General features: G+C 39.0%; 1 protein-coding gene across 1 annotated transcript; it reads right to left on the reverse strand.

Moving 5' to 3' along the window:
- Window positions 1-8,302: 8,302 nt before the first annotated feature.
- On the reverse strand, window positions 8,303-20,500 carry FAM199X (family with sequence similarity 199, X-linked). Its single transcript, XM_035325374.1, has 6 exons — window positions 20,213-20,500; window positions 17,582-17,801; window positions 15,735-15,884; window positions 15,241-15,402; window positions 14,110-14,370; window positions 8,303-13,180 (listed from the first exon to the last, which is right to left on the reverse strand). Exons 1-6 carry the CDS (start codon window positions 20,398-20,400, stop codon window positions 13,010-13,012), a joined length of 1,152 nt encoding a protein of 383 aa, XP_035181265.1. The 5' UTR covers window positions 20,401-20,500; the 3' UTR covers window positions 8,303-13,009.
- Window positions 20,501-20,507: the final 7 nt, after the last annotated feature.

The raw sequence follows: 20,507 nt of genomic DNA on the forward strand, positions 1-20,507 counted from the left end.
ACAGTGTCCTTTTAAATTGCTGTACTTATGTTCGCCACATAAGTTGCTATTAGCAACTGTAAAAAAAAAACCTACCTTATATTACTGTCTTGAACACAGCAATGGTTTATTGTATTAAATTCTTTGGAGTTGCTTTCACTCAATATTTGAAATAAAATTAAAATGTTATCCCTGAAAAAGAGCTGCTGCTTCCAAAGTATATATACTTCGCTGTAAACAGACCTTAAAAGCTAATATAGCTGACAAGTAATCTCCAAGTTTTGTATCAAAAAGTAAATCAAGTCCTTGTGAGAATACTGACTTGCCCCTTACACATCATTTTCCAGCTTTTAAACTAAATGAGAGTGCCTTGCAAAGATCCTTATGTTGAAGTGATTTTGATTTCTCTGAAACATAATTCCTGTTTGCCCTTCAAAACTGTATTTTTTTTGTGTGTTGCTTTTCCAAATTTGTATCTCCATAAAGATCTAAAGCAGTACAGTTTATTTGCTATATATTTAAAGATGAAGCAAACATTTCACCTAGGCAGATCAAACAGTAAAGTATGCTGGCATAAATGAGTCCACCTGTTGTTTACAAGACAATAATCCTTAAAACATCAGCTTTACTAAATAGAAAAACTACCATTGAGATTTGGAGGACAGTCTCAGTTAAACAACATATTACTGAAATACCCACCTTGTACGTGTAAATTCCAAACATGGCTCAAATAAAAGTATTTGATAACATGCCGGTAGGTTCCCATTTACCATACTCTTTACACAACAGTATCAAATGAACAACTCGAAGAGGAAAAGGTCTAATCTGGTAGTACTGTAGTATTAAAGAAGGAATAGATCAATAGTTAGGTCAGAAGAAGGATGGAGGGTCCTGCTTCCCATTCGGCAGGATCCTGGTTAGCTCACAACTAAGGCAAAAACATCTCTCAAGCTCACAGGAACAAGCACAGCACCAGCCAGCTTCGGTACAGAAGCAGCGTTGCTGCTCTACATACGCAACATATTTAAATACACCCACCTACCCTCATTTAGTAACACGAGTTCAACAAAAGCTTCAGTTCTTTCACGGACCTCATTACAAATACTTATACGCTTGCTCTCTGCCAATTTATTTCTAAAAATTGAACTTCTCAAAGCTTCTCTTTATAAAGTTCCAAGTCCATTGCCCTACACCAGCACAAAGACAGAACTCCTTGCACAAGCTCTGTTAGGCTCTGATATCAATAATACGCATTGTAGTATTTCAGTGGGACATGGCTCTTCAAGAGATAACCACAGGTAAGGAACAAGATAAGTGATAAGAGCAGCAAATCTAAGTTCTGAATGGCTGAAACATTGCTGAAGTGGGGCTTTCAGGTCAGAGTTTAAAGCGTGAAATCCTACCAAGTGGGGTTAAATAAACACCAAAATTCCATTTTCTCTTCCTCAAGCAGTCTTATCCAGGCCACCTTCAAAAATTCAAAATTAGATTTATCTTATTTTTTTCTGGCAGTACTGCAAAACCGCTGTCTAGGATCAGTAGATCCCTCCTGCTTGAGCTGACTTTTCTTGTCTCAACTAGCAGAACAGACCTTGGATTTCCGTGCCTTCCTGCTTGTAAGAACTGCTGTTTTCTTCTGGAACAGAAGAGCTAGGTTTAGTTCAGTCATTACATTCATTTTTCTAATGCATTCTGGATCTCTGAAGACAGGTGGTTCACAATGAAAAGAAACAAATATAGCTGCTTCTCCATGGAGCATTCTGTTGCCTCAGGTTTCCAAATCCAAATTAAGTAATGATTTATGTACACATTGAGCATTAGCATCTTTGTGCCACATTAGTCATCAGATCACAAGTGGCTCTAAAGAGGCTTTAGTCAAACAAATATTAGGTTGAATGACTCAGCTTACTTCAGCTAAACAGTTCCAGCATGTTCCTATCGATCATCACTAAACTGCACAGAAAGTGGGCAGTCTAAGTTGTAAAGTTAAAGAAAAAATACCTCCCACAGAAGCAGCAACTAGGGCTGTTTTAAAATCAACACTTACCACGCTGATGGGGTCTTCTCTTGATGCATTATCCAAGTTCGTAAGCATTCACTGGAAGTAGTGTTTTTTATTAAAGCTTCCCCAATACCAGTATGAAGTCGCAGGAGTGTGTCTCCTCCTTTCAGATCACTTTCAGCTTCCATAGTCACAAGAAACCCTAAAAGCACACCCTCAAAATCCATAATCAGGGGCCAGCTGTATTTATGCATGTGTGCTCTTGAAACCAAAGTTTCCCCAGAGTTTTCCTTTCCTACTCGGATCTATCTTTCCTTCTCATATTGTTCTATGCTCTGATATTCAACATAAACCCTTTTATCACTTTACCAATACACTCAGATCAGCAAAAATACCATTCTGGATAAAAGAACATCTAGCCGTTTGTAATTTAGCCTTTTCTGGCCTTTGATTACGGACATGGCTTGCTCTGCATATGTTGGGTTCTGCTTTGCTAAGAACATCTCCAGAGACATTTAAAAAAAAAAAAAAAATCAGGAATAGCAAGTAGCTACAGTTCTTTTCAGTACTGTCCCATATTATGCAGTCTGTTACTCAGTTTTTATATTTTTTTTACATGTCAGAAAACATTAATTATACAGTGCCTTCTATTTGCTTTACTAGGCGGCACAAAAATATGTATTTATAATTTATAATTAAGCTATTTTCCCAATATATGAATAACAACTAGTATTACCTCATCAGGGCATATTTGCCCCAGCAAAACCTTTCTGGACTTCTGTCATGAAACACAACAACCAGTTGCTATAGGAGAAATCATCAAAATCTTATAATTAGTTTCACTGGGAAACCTTTGTGATGTTTTCTATTCTTAAGAACCCCATCATCCTCCAGGCATGTTCCTAGTGAGCAGTTCTATTATTCTACAACACAGTACGAGAGCAACTCACCTCCAGCCTTTTCTTTGGCAACAGGCAGAGGCTCTGGTTAAGATCTTGGTGCTGTAATGCTGAGTGCTGTAGAGAGATGTCTGAAGAAAATGGCTTCACTTTGAACACAACAGCTGAACTGCAGAAGAGGAATAGCAGCAAAGGACACTGCCAATGGATAAGGCAATGGAGCAGGACACGATCCATGAGACATTAGGCATCTCCTTTCCAGACCTAGTGCTCTATTTTCAGGACTAGGGAGGCAGGTCCTTGCCATTATGCCATTGCAGAATAAAAGATACTATAAAAAATTCTTAATGTGTTGATCTCTGTTTTTGAGCAATGCAAGTCTTAGCAAAGAGCAGCATAGCTCTTTTTAATTTTTTTTTTTTTTTTTTTTTTTTTTTTTTTTTTACTCTGGTGCATGTGTGCATGAAGGGTTTACCATGTTTCTTAACATAAAGCTATCAGGAAAAGCTCGTAAAGATAATGACTATCGCTTTCCATAAACACTCTTCAGCAGCGCATTTTTTAGAAAACCATTTTGATGGCATCCAGCTGGAAATGTAGTGATACCATGGCAAACTAAAGCATTCTAGTAATGGGCAATGGTTGGATTTACTTTGCAAAATGTAAAGCAAAATAGTTTCAAAAGTAAAATTAAGATAATTGTTAGATTGCAGATACAGCCTTAGAAGTCAGAGGCACCTAGGGTTACATTAGTTTGTTTTTGCAGATACAAGATCACTACTGTAAATGTTTTGGCTTGACCAAGTACAATAATTAGTTTTTAAGAAAGGGAATGTTTATTTATTTTTTTTCCCTTTTTTGGGGTCTGAATTCTGCTTTAGGTAAGCTGACATTGTAAAGCCCTTTAACAACAGTACTGCTCAGCTGTATTCCTAGCCCCACATTGACAACAAGGCAATTCTCCGAATGCAGAGAAGATAAATGGAGTTAATGCCACTAAGCAAACATGACATTTTTGTTGTACTGTGATCATAGATGAGTCACTAAGTAAAATGATTAATCACAAATCAATGTTACTAGGCTCATTTAGAGATGATTCTCCCTTTGCAAAGCAGGTAGAAGCTCTAAATTTATAGGCTAATGCGTTTATTCTAGCTGTAGCAGTCTCGTTATTGGTCTTAAGCATCAGCGTCTGCAGGAAATTTGTGCGCAATTAAGCTAAAGTGATGACCTCCTTATACACATTTTGGCACTTTTTTTTATCTGATAGGGCATTGTGCAAATATATAAATGAATTGAAGCATTACATAGAAATTACAGCTAATGCAACGCTAAGAAAAATAGACATATTCCAGAATTTTAATACATATGCCAATAAGGGATCTAGACCATAAATTACACTCGTTTTTATCAGTCTGCAAATGGGTTTATCAGTCCACAAATGGGTTTGTACTGAGATTTTAGACTGCTTCATTTTCGGTTGGCTAACATTTGTAACTTCTATAAACAATTTTATGATCTAAATTGTTTCAGGAGGAAGTGCATGGATTTTTTGAGCAACATGCTTATAAGTCACACATATACTGCAAATTCTTTCTATTTGGTAAATAAATTCACCTTATTTACTATTAAACAGAAAAAGATAAATATTCTTTCACATTTCCTAAAGACTTGCTAGCCCCTGGGCACTTTCTCTTCACCTTGAATTTAACAAAATTACATACTTGGATACACTCAAATGGGTCAGTCTGCACACCAAGTCTGTCGATATAAATTGTTTCTGGCGTGATCATTTCCAACTACAATGGGTCATTTCCAAGGTAAGAGATCGTGGTGTAATCTCAGACGGGATAGGACCTGGAACCCTGCACTACCAGACAGAAAGAAACTATTTCAAAGCAGAGCAGGATGAGCATCAAATACAATTTAAAGAGCATTAAACAAATACATGACAATTTGATCAAATTTAGTGATCAGTTTTGTTCTCAGAAGGGAATCATTAGGTGGACAGACACTGATACTTGTGGCTATATGGTTAAATTATATAGTCAAGCACCATAACTCTCAAGGTTTTGAAACTTCCTAATACACACACATGCACTTTTTGCTCTGATCAGCAATACTTGTAATACTAGGAATAGTCATCTAGGCCGAAGCTGCTCCATGTTTTAGAAGCACAGAGAGATGCCAAGCAGAACCATCTGATAGTTGCCAGGTCCTAAGCCAAAACAAATTATACAAATTGCCAAGCAGCTTGTGCTGCTCTTGCCAGCAATTCCCAGCCCGTGAACATCACACTGTGCTCTGGCTTGGGGAAGAGGTCGAGTACAACATCCTTGGACAAGCACAAAATGGTCCTGCACATAGAACATGTATTGGTCAAAGAATACACCTGTCAGTAACAGTTCTTGCTTACTGTGAACGCTCCTTAGGATAGTAATTGATACATTACACCTTTAGGTATCTCTTGAATGCAAGAGACATCAAGCCTACAAAGTGATCTAAACTATGGTCAACAGAAGTCATCCGCTCACGCAAGTTAACCAGCTGTTGAAAGGAACTTGTCTCAGCTCTTCCTTTGCTCCTGCTCTACACAAACAGGAACAGAGGGTGAAACAAACCCCTGTGACTAATCAATTTCTACTCTGAACAAATAAAGCAGGGACTAAATCAACAGCCTTTTAACTACCGAGCAATGGAAATGAACATCAAGAAATTATCTAAATAACTAGGGTCTGTGATGAATTCAAAGCATCTTTTCAGGAACTCCTATGCAGTCTTCATGACTGCCATGCTGTACTTGCTATTTATTATTTTCAGGAAGTATAGGCAGGAACTAAGTGACAGGAAAAACAATACATTAAGAACTATGTGTCATATTTTAAAGCTCTTTACTTTGCAACCATCATTTAGAAGTTTACCCCTTCCTTTTTAGATTAGTTGGGCACATTTTCACTAGGGGAGATATTCTAGAATGAATGAAAAGAGCCCAAGAAGGAAGCCTTCATAGCAGGCAACAACACTGACAGGCTTCTTCAGATACAGATGTTGAAGTGCTGCTATTTGGAACCGGGCACCTCAGCTTTCAGATCATTTACTCTATAACTGTCCCCACGTGCAAGCCATCTATAAGGAATGAATAAAGCAACTCTTTCACAAGAAACCTTACACTGTGGTCACAGTGGAACTAGCAACCCTTCAGATCAGTTCTCCATTTTCGAAGGAAAAGTGCATGTGAGCAGCAATCCACACCAACTGTCCCCCAGCAGAAGCAGCAAACTGCTGCTAGACATGAGGTAGTGTGGCTTTTGAAGATCTGCTGGTACAAGGCAGCTTATTAAAGGCATTAAACACAGATGACAACATTTAACTAACTGATATGATCAGAGGCATCCCTTCTTGTAATGCCATGTTGTAGCAATCAGGACAAAGACCTGTGCTTACCAGTGCCTTAAGGCTGGGATGTCACCAGTACTACGACAGCGACATCATTCCTCAGCACAGTGATGAAATCGTGGCTGAGGATGTTGAAATGGCAAATGCTGCTGCCTCTCCTGCAACAAGCACTCAGAAGATGCTGTGTTTCCTTATGGGAGCACAGCTGGCATGAGGACCAGACAGGCTGCTTACAGCACGCAGCCTCAGGTCACCCACAACCAGCCAGCGTGCCCAAGACCTGACCATGGCAGCTTCCCAGCTCTACATGAGGTCTCTCTCCCCTAGAGTAACATGAAAATACTCAGCTAGAAGATTTCATAACACACACTAAAGAAGACTGAATGTGGAATCAGGAAGTTTAAAGCAGCGATACTGTATACATATGGTGATACCATATACGTAAAGCAGTGATACCATATACATACAAAAATTAACGCAGAACAGCGATATACTTCCATCTTTCAATAGCAATAAGCAGCACCAGGCAGGAAGCAGCATCTGTTTCTCTAGTCACTGAGAATTTTTTTATTATAAAACTCTTAACAGACACATTCCTCCTAAAAGAAAAGCATAAGAAGTGAATCCTCCTAATAACTGTTAACAGGACAATAAAGAAACAAGTGTTTGTAGCAAAACAAAGCTGGCAGCTATAGCGTCAAAGGCAAGCACAGTGCTCCCTCTAGTGGAAATACACACGGGTGAGTGATCTTTTCAAATCAAGTTGGTAGTCTAGATCAGATCTCAGGGAAGCAAATTATAACTGCTACTGTACTAGGAAGTGTTTGAATAAAGTTGAATAAAGCATAGAACATTCAGGTCAGTAGTAAAAAGGCTGAGGACAGCAAGATCATATCCAACACCATCTTTCAATTTAATACAGGAAATTTATTTATTTTGCTGAAGTGGAAATTTTGTTTCAGCTTATGTATAACTAGGATTTGGCCCATCAAGTGAGACTTGCTACACAAGAAGGATAAACGAAGAAATGTGTAAGTGGTGATGAGTTCCCTAACATGCACTATTTAGTTGTGACCACATGACCTCACTTGAGTGAAGCCAGGAGATACCATTACTGCGCTAACAGCTGCATGGCTCAGTGATGAACTGCTGCAATGGGATTTCCTCTGACACTTCACAAGTCTGCAGCACAGCAGCATGGTGAGATCCTGCAGTTCATAAAATACAAGCAACAGCTTCAGTGCAGCTTCTAGGTGTCACACACACAGTGGTAAATCCCTAGTACTAGAGATCACCACAGAGGGTCAAGGACCTTGACAACATTTCAATTTATTTTGTTGCAGAATACTCTGCACTGCCGCTCACCTTTGGGAGAAAGCAGACTAAAAGCACAAGCAGGTTATTGAGTAAAGACAAAGCATCACAAGAGCAATAGCTTCTGCTGTTGCACTCTGCAGTCTCCCAGCCACACACTCCACAATTAGAGGTATCTGACCATTTGACAAGACTTGCCATGGTGTGCAATGTTTCTGCCCCCATCTACCCTCCTCCGTCCCTTGATGTGTACAGAAACAGGACAACAGCTGGTAAATTTTAACTTGCTTACGTGATGAGAATTGGAGCCTTAGCTGGGATGAACAAGGCAGTTTGTATCCCTGAGGCACTGCAGGAAGCTTTTGAAACACTGAGGAATACATCCTTGTGCCACCTAATCTCTTACTGCATTTTCAGGATTTTTCTGCTTGGTTCCAGGTGGGAAAGAGAAGATTTTTCTCAATACTACACTTGAAACTTCAGTGTTGCAGAAGGCAGAGGATTTGAGAACAGGATTCACAATACACTGACACATAGGCATCTGCATGATGAATTGTTAGAGCATGGTTGGTTATAAGCCTTTAAAAAAAGTCACAGCAGAGATATTTAAACATTACAGGACAGGTATTGGCTTGATGACTATAGACAGTGAGGGTGACAGCAGAAGAAAATCCAGTTATTGCTAACAAAAAAAGTGATCAGACTTCCTATGTCCAGGCCCACAGATATATAATGTACAGCATATATATATACACTAAAAATGAAAAATCCTTTGACACAGAAATCAGTAACAGAGGACACTTTTCAGTACAAGATCTTGGATTATATCATTTGTGTGTTTTTTTTCTTAAGAAACAGTTGTGATCAGATTATATGGGTAACAAACTACAGTAGTTAAGGAGGGACTGGTTTGCTTTCTGTTACAAAGAACAGTTAATATGCGCTACATGAACTCGTACTTTATGTCTGCCTAGCGTATACAAGCCCTATATATGAATAACCCTGCTCTGAACAAGATACCACAGTTTCATGAGAATATCTTTGCTATGTCATCAGTTTTAATTCCAACCTGTACTCCAATATGCACATGACTATTTTCAAATACAATGAAAACTTGATGTAAACAGCATCAGTCACCAGCATGGCAGCTATTGGTAAATCCTTCACAATTTCAGAAAAATTTCTATAAACATTGTGGAAAGCAGATACAGAATGTACATAGGACAGTTTTCTATACAAAAGTGCATTTTAGCCATACAATTAGTGGAGAACCTGGAAAAAAAAAAATCAATGTAAGCAGTACCATATATTCTAATCTACACCCTCCACCCCCAAAGAAAACCAAAACATCAGAAAAAAAAAACAAACACATAAACCAACCAAAACCCACCATTTTCTCCTTGCTTTGGTTATGAACTATATTCAAGCTTCAACATTTTTTTTAATTGCGGAATTTATTTGTAATTTGGAAATATTTTAAAGTTAGCCAGATGAGAGAGAATGCAAGTATGATTATCAGAGCTAGTAGTAGTATTCAAAATTTGTCTATTTTGACTAACATTTGCACTTGGTAGATTAATAAGTTAATTTTGCAATCCTTAAATGGAAAATTGCATGTCGACCAGGTCCTTTCTATGCCCAAGAACCGCAAGACCCATAAGCTTAAGACCTTTAAACCAATAAATCTAACAATATTGGCCATGAAAAGCCAGCTTATAAGAATTAGTTTCAGTTTCAAGAGCCCCCAAAACAGTCAAATTTATTAATATTTATAGACCAATGCATCAACTGATTTCAAAGCTCAAAGAGTGTTAAGAGAGAAGAAATGGCTTTAAGCCATTCAGCATAGATGAACAGTAAATATTGCCATTTTATTTGCTTCTACACCTTATATGCACTCTGATGTAAATGCATATGAATGAATTCAAACTTTATTCCCCCCCCCGAGAATGTTCTTCACAGGTTTCAAACCACAATATGAGAACTAAAAGTTAAGCCCAGGAAAGCTTTGCAAACACCTTGATTGCTCTTCTTAGTAAGCACCCCATACAGAGTACACCATAACCATCCTTTAATCAGTTTCCCAGTTAAAGAAAAATAGTTTGTGTCTTAACAGAGACAAAGGGTGACACCAGATACACACACCAATTAGACAGGTTTGTCAGGCAGCTAGCTTTCTTCCTCGTATTTAAAACCATCTTAGAAAAGAATATTCTCTATTGTTTACAGTCCTATTGCAATCAGACTTTCAGTGCTCCTTCTAAGCCTTTTTAGAGAAAAAGTTACCATGGAAGCAAAACATTAACGTTACAGAGTGTAAACCGATTACATTCGTATTACGGGGGTACAAAGCACCTAGATATACAGCTTCAGTACCATGGAGCCATACAAATACTAGCTTTTTCCCATGTGTCTCTATTTTGCTTTTAAGCTTAATATTGTCCATCAATTAATAAGTAGAGATTTGATTATTTCTTTTTTGAAAAAAGCGGTACAGTCTGTTGCTGTTTTGTAGCTATCTGAACCCAACAGGTTGTTGCAGATAGCCTCCTGTAAAACAAAATAGCAGCCACTATGGCTTAAACCTTGTCTTGCTGATCAAAGTGTAACTAAAATTCCAACTAACTAATGCCATGGGCATCCAACACATTTTAAACATACAGCGTATTGCAAGAAAAGATCAGAATCTGATAAAAACACCTTCCACCCCTCCTCAAAATGAGAGTACCATTCAAACTAAGAAGGACATGAAAGAGGAAAAAAAGAGCATGTAAAAGCATCTAAAAGGACAAAGTTTGGATCCCTCAGCTATTTCAGGTCTGATTCTCTGAGATGCCAAGTACTTAGCAAAGAGGAAAGTCAGGTAACCAAGAAGTTATTCTACGTTCTGATCAGAACATCCACAGTTTTGTATTCTTAGGTTGAAAGCATTCTAGAACTACAAAATTCTAGAGCTATGAGTTATTAACATGGCACCCCTTTAAACTCACACTTTTCTATCCTTTTAACTGTCATACAAGTGACTGAAGTACCCAGCTGGAGATAACAGCAAGCAGCTACTGTGGCACCAAGGAACTTTTCTCCAATGCAACAGGTGGTAATTGGAACCATTTAGTGATTTAGATAAATTTATACTTACATGCTTACACTAAAATCAAGATGGAAATACTATCCTCCCTCGCTTTAAAACCTCTGAAAGCGAGTAGACAGGTACCTCATCAAAATGAGGAAGTCTTCTCTCAACAAGGCCTGAGGAATTTGAACTCTGAAGAGCTACTGAAACAGAATAAAACGACACTTTCATGCTCCACCATGCTGAGGTATTGCACCTTTCTTACAATTCATTTCAGAATTTCAATGCTCTACAATATGAAATGTACATTTTTCTTCAGGAAATAAATATTCACATCTCAAAATCACTGTGGAAAATAAAGGTTATACTCATCTGTGACAGTACACACAGTGAAATGTTTCGTGATGAATTCATCCATTACTGCCAGCGTAAGTCGCAAGAGTGCAACTGCTACATCCTGAAATTAGCTGAATTGACAGCAAAGGATTTTTTCTCTCATCCATTTAAGAAGTTGCAGATACAAGTCAGTCAACCTAAATTCTCAATAACTTGTATACAGCTAAAAAGTTTTTAGTATTGTTTCTGTAGGAGGAAGAGAGGTGTCAGCCAGCTATAATGCAGTGCAAGCAAATACTAACAGTTTAGAGTCACTTCTGGTTTGCAGCCAAATGACTGGCAACATGGGGTAACTAACATTTGAGCTGAAAATGACATTACATAGCTTTTATTAATAGCCAAGTCTGGCTGCAATGAGTGACTAACTACGGACATCATTTATTTCTTACTGAAGCCTTTTCAGAGGCCACTGTTCATATATTTTATTGGTTAATTTATTTTCAGGCTACGTGGAATGCCACCTCTGAAGTAAATACACTTTCGCTGTCATGGGAAACAAGTGTGTGCAGGACATGCAAAACGAACGAGAAGTCCCAAACCTCTATATAAAGTGAATCATGCAATTCTGCAGGATTGGGCCATATCCTGCATTTACAGGCACCTGTGACCATACTAAATTGCCTGACACCTTAATTCATGAGAGCAAAATTAAAATAGTAAAGCATCAGCGTAGCAAGAAAATCACCTTCCTGAACTCAGAAATAGAAAATACTTCTTTAACTCTTCAACTTTCACTCTGAAATTTAGAACTATTAATTTCATCTCAGGTTGGAGGGAAAGGAGTTTTGTAACAAGTAGTGCCAAGGTAAAGGCAGAAGTCACTTTACAGATTGTCATGATTAGGAAACAGGTTAAAACAATTACTTTCACCTCCCTACCTGAAAAAACATAATTTTACCTCATTTTCTTAGCAAGAGACACTTCAAAAGCAGATAGACAACAAAAGCAGGATTCTGAAGCACATTAGTAATTGTGCAACAACCCGCATGGAAGACCCATCCTCAGCTGGGTGGTAAAGAAATGTATGACACAGCTGCGTTAAGATCTCTTGCCTACAACATGAATTAATTTAGATAAAATTCCAGGGGAAAAAAATCCAAAGTTGTGTGCCACTTGTTTGCACTTCTGTTTCCAGTAGCATTTTAAGCTATTTAAGTAGTGTCCTAGACAACTTCACTGAAGATTAATGTACTTTTAATGAACATGTTTTCTTTCAATCTCTTTATAGCGATACTAGGGATGTACTAGTCAACCATTATTGATGATCAGATTAAGAGATATTGAGCAGCAAAATAACTTTTTAAAGACTAAGTTTGCAATTTTTGTTTTCATTTTTTACTAAATGCTTTCTAAATAACCGTATCATTAGCTATTACTCATGTTTACACATTTTCTGCATTAGAAGTCCCGCTTCTTGCTTTCTATGCGGTTTGAGTTAAGTTGCAACTCCTAGGAATTGGATTTATCACAGTATTCTGATTCTGTATGATCCAAAAGAAAGACCGAAGAAAGCCTTACAGAATTATTTTTTTCCTCATGCTAAACAATCTTTCTAACAGGACAGGAAGAGACAAAGCAAAGTGTAATATTAATCTCTAGGCAAAAACAGAAAAGAAGCTGAAGCATAGTACTGCATACTTAGTGTCATCCGAAAGCATCCCTAGACTTACGTCTTGCAAGTAGCATGTTAGCCAAATTCAATTTTCCTTAAAAATAATTTATCTATTCAGCAGCTTTTCAGAAGTCAATTAAGTTTCCGAAGTCTTAGTTGCAAAATTAGTCTCAAAAAGTTGAAGTTACTCAATTCTTTGCATGTCTTACCAAAACTATACTTGAGAAAAGATCTGGTTTATATTGTTAACACTAATCGAAATTTGGTCAAGAAATATATGTAAACAATAAGAATAATACATTTAAGGCTTAGAAAGAACACTGATGAATTCACCCCTGTCACATTAAAACATCCACATCTCCTTCATGGTCCTCCTCAGTCACTTTTAAAGAGAGCACTTCTTCATTAAGAAATAATCCACTCAGTCTTTCCTTACGAGCTTGTCTTTGTTCTTTCAGCTGTCTCTTGCGTAAGGCCTTTTGCTGTAGTTTCCGTTGCTTGGAACGTTTCTGCCAAAATTGAGAAGAGAGACGTAAGATTTTGTTCAGTATGTTAGAAGCCACATTTAAAGTTGACAAATACATTAACCTCTAAATTAAGGTTTGTCTGAAAAATAAATGAATTCTGAGGTAGTGTAAACACCATCCAAAATCAAATTTATTATTTGAATAAATGCCTGTTATAGCTTGATTTTTTTTTCCAAGATCAGTACACAAATTCTGTATCAGGACTGTTTACCATGTCTCAATTACATGGCACATCACCCTGTGACATTGCACAGCTGAGTCTTTGATCAGAAGAGTCTTTATTACAGTGGAAAAGTTAGTCTTCAAATAGTAAATAGAACTGAAGTCCAATCTGACACATTGAAGAGCAAGCAGGAACTGCTCTTCTCCTCCACACCTGAAATTGGAATTATGGAGACGGGACAAGTGCCACAGTATTACTTTAATTGAAACATACTTCAGTAGGTCACTTCTCACAAAGTAATCTCATGAGACATGTCAGAAGGATAAACCGAAGATCCAAGAAGCCTACATAAACAAAACAGTCCTTACTATCCAGAAATTATGCCTAGATTAGGTTGATCAATCTTGAAAATAATGTTATGTAATGTAAAACTGTTTGCTTGTTCAAATGATAAAGTTCAATGTATAAGCCCTTACTCAGCCCCCACTCACCTTGTTCAAACACAAGTAATCAGAAGATCTACTACATACAAACATCAGGCTTTAACTTGGAGGAGAAATGATAAGAGTACAAGTTTAAATTCATTATGGCCATGCCAGAGGAAAGACAGCATTGATTTAGCTAGATAACTTCAGCAGATCCAGTTATTAACCAGGCTCCTTCAACACAAATATCCCAGTTAAGATCACACAAGCAACAGTAACAAGTTACACAGCTTAATACACATGTACATAACTAGAAACTTTACTTTTGAATCCCGGATTCTTTCTGCAGCACTTGTGGACAAATTACTATCACTGTGCGCTCGACTCATGTTGGCACTTGAATTTGATGCAGAGTTAGCAACACTAGAACCACTGCTGCTTGCTGAGCTGACCATGCTGGCACTACTGCTGCTGGCACTGGCACCGCTCACACCACTGGTACTTGCACAACTGTAGCTACTCCGCTTCCAGTTTTCCCTTGCAGATCGTTGACGAGGTCCGTGTTCCTTGATATAGTTTCTCACCTTCAAAACAGAGACAGGAATTACTAGAGCCTAATACTGGACTGAGACACTCCTTTGCATAGAAAACAAACACAATGTTCCTGTTACTAATGATGAAACTACTGGATCAGTACAGATCGTCTTTTAAACCATTTTGCTGTGGCTGCTTAAATACCATGCCACCTCGCAGTCATCAAATGAAATAACATTACCAAGAGCTAAGTTAATACTACACTTCATTGTGGAAGGAAGAAAACTAAGTAACAAGATTTTGTTCCCCAAACCCCCCCCCCCCCCACCTCCTGCCCAACCCCACAGATTTCAACTAAGCTGTAATAATAACACAAAAACAGAAATACCAGCCAAGGTCACCTAAATTATTAAAACATATTTATTTTGCTACAACCACTCAAACAAAAGTGGGTGAGAGAAGAATTGTACTTCACAGTGATACTTGTAAAATGTTTGAAATACGAAATAGTCCAAGTCCATAAGAACAGTGACTGTCTACCCTTTTCAATTATGTTTAGTTTATGCTCAGTTAGCAAATTAATATCGTCGATCAGTTGACAGTCATGAAATGGAAGCTTTGTCATAAGGAGTACGGGTCCCACAGCATGACTCATTACACACATGCCAGCATTTCAGAAGTGATTGCTAGACTTCTAATACATACTGAGATTATAAAATCAAAGAGTCTTTCTTGTAAGCTTAATACCTGCAATACGCTTTTGAACACTGGAGCATATTATTGTCAAGGAGGAAACTAGAGTATTTCCTTGTATATAATAATTATGTAGAAAAATAGATCACAACTAACATTTTGCAAGACACACCAGATGCTGGAGAGATTTAAAAAATCCAAAGGCATATATACAAACCTTAACTCACCTGTTTCAGTTTTTCATCTGTGAGACAGTTCAGTTCAATAATGAATTCACTATCTGTAGGTGAGATCTGCGCAGTAGGATCAATAATTTTAATAATGTCAAGTTGCTCTCGAAGGCCCATCTCTGTGCTGACTTTGCGACTCAAATATTCGATATATTCAACCTAAAACCCAAAGAAAAGCAGGCCATTTTAAACCTATTATTGATTCTAAAAGAACTAGGAAAAAAGGAAGGACCAACAGAATAAAACATTCTCAAATATCCCACTTCCTATGATTCTTGTCTGAGTATCCTCAAAAACCCAAGAAGAAAGCTTGAATGCACATTAAGCTGCCTATTACAGACGCAAAAGACAAGATTTAATTTCAAAAAGCAAATAGTACTGCATATGGATGCATTTACACCTAAAGAAACCAGTATGTCTTTTATGATGCTGCACTAATTAAAGTTCTTCTGTATCTTACAGTTATCATGTAAGAAGCAAGTTGATTTCACCTGCTCATCATTTGTCATTGCACTCCATGGAAGTTCATCAAGATTCCTATGCTTGTTTTTCTTCTTCGGAAGCAGACATGGAGAGCTTGGAATACTAGGTATAACATCAGAAAGTACATCACTCCCACTTGTAATGTCACTGCCAGGCAACTTGTAATAAGCAAGAGAAAGAACAAAGCCTTAGAATACTGTAGGCACATTTAAAGTCATTCCAACACTATTAACAAATTCAAAACATGTTTTCAAATTAGCAAAGCACTGCTTATCTATATACTCTAACAATTTCCCAGTAAGTACTCAAAACCCTGCAGTACTTGTTTTAATCTTCCAACAAACTGCAAGTGCAGCAAATCACACTCAAACCTCTTTTAAAAAAAAATACATTTAAAGAAACAGCAGTACGATGTGATGTGGCATTTCACTCTTTTCCTTCTCCATCAGTGTAAATTGTCCATGACATTCTAAAGCTAAACCTAAACCTCCCATTCTTGAGCACATTTTAGTTTAGGAAAGATAATTTCGGAGTTGTTCTATAATTTATATTACATCCCATAATTACACAATACAATTGAAATAAAATATTAAAATTGCTGTAATTTTCTTGGAAGCAACTGCAGAACTTTAGCTAACTTCATTTGTACAACTGACATGTAATTTCTGAATGCACTTCCAGTTAAAGTGTGACAGTTGGATTACTCATGCTCAGATTCTGCCAGATAACGCTGTAAAAAGCAACAAATGGCTTTCAAAAACTCTACAAGTTGAATCAAGTCCGTCTCTTCAGAAATACTTGTTTAAAAAAACTAGTTACTAATCAAACATGCTGTCAGCTAACTAAGATGTGGGAAATTGCTTCTTTTCAAAATAATCCTGCAGTTTATCAGGCAATTAAAATTTCACAACTCAGCGAAGCACTGCATCACTGGGATCCAATCTGAGCTGCTCCTACAGGCTGCATTATACAAACGCACTTGTAACTTCAAAGAGTACATACGGAGATAAGCAGTGAGACTACAACAGTAAGAAATTCAGAGCAAATTCCATCCATGTTTTCTTAAGTTTATTTGTATCTCTCAGAACAGAGTTTGTGCTTTCTGGAAATCTGTGTTCTCGGTCCTTATGCTGCATATATAAGGCTCTGTATATGCTTAGACTAAGCTTTATGACAAAATTTAAAAGTAGTCTTCAGTATATTCTGAAGCACATTTCCTATTTCAAACTCACACGTATGTTAAAAGCTGATATAGGTCTATAACGTGTAAGAACAAATGCATATCATTAAAAGACCACTAAAGAAAGTAGTAAGACACATGGCGATGCCTGACTAGGACCGCACCCTACACAGACTAGAACAAAAGCAGTATATGATTCATCTTCACACTTTTCCCATCCAGGTGAGACAAAGCGAGCTCTGTGCTCTTCCCAGCACCAAAAAAATGGAAATAAGACTATAGCAAGAGCTTCTACACTTTATCTGTCAGTTCCATTTTTGCAGAAGACTTAATATGACCAAATCACCAGAAGCAGACATCTATAACCAGATTTCATCAGCATGGCAGATTCTCAAGACATAGGACCTAAGCTCACAGCTACAAGATACACGTTGACCACAAAAACCAAGCAATCACAATACGTAACCGCTCCTCTTGGAGGAGCCAACCTTCAGACTCTGCTCCAGATCAAATACTCCAGAATAAAATGGAACAAAACAATTTCCTTAATTCTGAAGATCTGTTTAGCTGTTCTTAAGTTCCGAAGTTAAATAATAAAAAATAGCAAAGGATTTTTCAGTTAAAGCTAAACCCAGGGCTTAGTCTATACAAAGCTTTACAGTGGAATTAGTTTACCTGCCATTCAAACTCGCTGTCCGACCAATCCCAGTACGTGCTGATAGAGGAAGAGACATCACTGCAGACGCTGCCCTCAGGGAACAAATCAAAAGAGGTGAACTCCTGGTCATCCAACAGAGAATAGCAGTCATCCTGGTCGCCAACTGAAACAGAAGAGAACAGCTCCTCACTGCACTCTGAGCTGGCCACGCTAGTTCCACAAGAAGTCAAGTTCCACCTGTAAAACAGGACAAAAATAAATAGAAAGCAGAAGACGTATTGGCATCATGCGTCCTGAAAAACGCTTCCATTTTTTAAGCCTCAAAAAATTATCTCCACTTTGCTTGTCAGTAACAATACACTGATTTCTATTGAAGTTATTATTCAAATGGAAGTATTCTGTTTTTAAGTATTTTTTAAAAGGCAAACAACACCAAACGGGATTTAACATTAAAAATGGCAAGGCAAAAATCCATACACAGCATATTTATACCTTTATTATAACACATTAACATTTTCCATCCCGGAGCGATGACTCCTATAGCGTGTGAATTTTTGCTTTTTTCTCCTTTAAACACACTAAAAGATAATTTCATATAACTGCCAAATAAATTGAAATAAGTAAAAGTAAGGAGTAAATCAATTGGACTTCAGAATAACAAAGTATTTTGTAATCTACATTCTAAATAGGAGTCAAAGCAATTCTAGGATGATGAACCCACGCAAAACCAATACCTAATAGGGAAACACGACATGGATATACCCGAGGCCCCATTATTCACTGCTTTCAGCTCTGAATACCAAAAACATCAGACGTGCTGTTGAAATGACAGTACAAGGTGGGAACCTGACCTGTCTGAAAATGCTGTTATGCTAAAACTCAACACCTTTTTTCCCCTTATAATTTCATTTAAAAAGCTAGTTACTGCTGTTGCTAAAGCAAAACAACTGAGGACTCAGATTTCACAGAACAGGTTTTCTAAGAGTAAGCCAAAAATTTAACAGGCTCATGCAACCAGTCTCCATATCTGGATTTATTTTACATATTGGTGAAAACTAGGTCGAGACAACTATGAGTCAGCACAGCACTGCAATACAGCCCAAACAATTTGAAAAGAGCTTCCTAAACCCACCACCCAAACCCAGGCACTGAATTCCCGTTCCGTCAGTCTATCCACTTCAACCTGGCTAACTAAAAAAATGCTCGTCTATCCAACTGCAAGGGCTGAGCAATGCCATCAATGAGAACGGCAGGTCCTCACCATCATTATTTAGTTGCACACCTGGCTGGCTGTTTGTGATGGACTCATTCCCAGCAGTGAATTTATCCAATTTAAAGACACCTCAGAAGCTTTTCTTTTAGCAGATCGACGAGGTCCTGCTCTCCCTTTCTGCACCCCTTATCAGTGTGCTGTGTTTTAGTAGCACCGACTTCTTTCTGTGGGCAGGGCAGTCAGTCAGTACACAGAATACAAGAGGTGACACAGCATGATTCTGAGCATTAGTCCAGCTCCAATATTCATGAAGTATTGATGAAAGGATTGGTAGAGCAGACAAAGCTTCTAGACATGTCAAAAACACAGGGTGAGGTTCAGACTATCACCAACCCCGTGCAGATATGCCAGGTTCATAGCACCACTGCAGCTGCAGGCAGCCAGCCCTCTCCTCACACAGCCTGTCGTACTTGCTGGGATGAACTGGGTTAGAAAGAGGTGGGAACTGCATTACAGTTACATGCGCCTTTAAAAAATGGAAAGCCTTCGTGAGCACCACAGATTGTGCAGTGCACCTAGAACAGCTAAATCAGTGTAAGGCTGGGCGTGGGTGCCCAAGGAAATGAAATACCCTCCTGAGGTGCCTTCGGTACCCGGCTTTGTGAAATGAGCAAGCCTAAAGAAAACACTCAGAAGGGGAAGACAGCATGAAGGGAAACATACAAGACAAAAATGTGATACTCCTGACCTTTGCATTTAATCAGCCTTACAAACACGCTACAAATACCAAGCATTTTACTCTTCCTGCCACTATCGGGTCTTAGGACACATGAACTAGATGACGATAGCATACTGTATTTGATCAATGCTTCTCACATCGAACTACTTAATCTATAGTTAAGAGCACTGAAGAACACTTTTGAAGTGTAATTCCCAACATTCCACACAAATTCAGTTGAGAGACTACCGCATTACTCACTCTCCACGATGGTGCTGTAGGAACACCAATAACCAGTAGAAGTATTTTGCAACTCCGGAGCAGGAACTAAACCCATACGTACACGTGCTGAAGGCCTCACACTGCTCTCATAAAAGCTATGGCTGTACTCAGGCTTGGCTGTGCATACGGAAGGAGAATCAGGTTCCTAGGCAAGCAGGCCTGTTTGGTTTTTATTTTACAAGCACAGCCGGCATTTCTTTGCAGAGCTGCACCGGCGTTTTCCTTGCAGGCCTTCCCCACAAATTACAGCCCGTCAGTTTTTCCCTAATTAGCAGCATGGGACCCAAAGGCTCCTGCGGGAGCCGCCGCAGTCCCAGGCCGCCTGACTCACCCCAACCCCCGGCGGCTCGCTGGGTGCCCCCGCTGCCCTCCCCCCTCGTACCCCAGCCCTCGGGACGGCGTCCGGGAGCCTCCCCCCCCGCGGCAGCCGCCGACCTGTTGGAGTGGAAGCGGCGCAGCGGGTCGGTGCGGTGGCAGGACGAGAGCTGGCAGCCGAAGTCGCTGACGTCCAGGCAGCCCTCCTCGCTCAGGCTCCAGCTGCCGCCGCGCGGCGGGTGCTGGTGCGAGAGGAGCGGGCACGGCTCGTCGGGGGCCAGGAACTTCTCGTACGGCTCCTCGGTCATGGCGGCGGGAGAAGGAGCGGGGGGATCACCTCACGCTCCGAGCGGCCGAGCCGCAGGCGCCGCCATGAAGGGAGCGGGGCGGGAGGCGGCGGGCTCCTTCCGGCGGC

Source organism: Oxyura jamaicensis, chromosome 4, assembly GCF_011077185.1.
Source record: "Oxyura jamaicensis isolate SHBP4307 breed ruddy duck chromosome 4, BPBGC_Ojam_1.0, whole genome shotgun sequence".
NCBI lineage: Eukaryota > Metazoa > Chordata > Aves > Anseriformes > Anatidae > Oxyura > Oxyura jamaicensis.

Coding starts and splice junctions, on each gene's coding strand:
- FAM199X (XM_035325374.1), bottom strand. CDS start 20,400: ATGACCGAGGAGCCGTACGAGAAGTTCCTGGCCCCCGACGAGCCGTGC. Junction 17,802..20,212: donor CGCCGCTTCCACTCCAACAG/GTCGGCGGCTGC, acceptor CCTGTTTTACAG/GTGGAACTTGACTTCTTGTG. Junction 13,181..14,109: donor AAAGAATCCGGGATTCAAAA/GTAAAGTTTCTA, acceptor CAATTTTGGCAG/AAACGTTCCAAGCAACGGAA.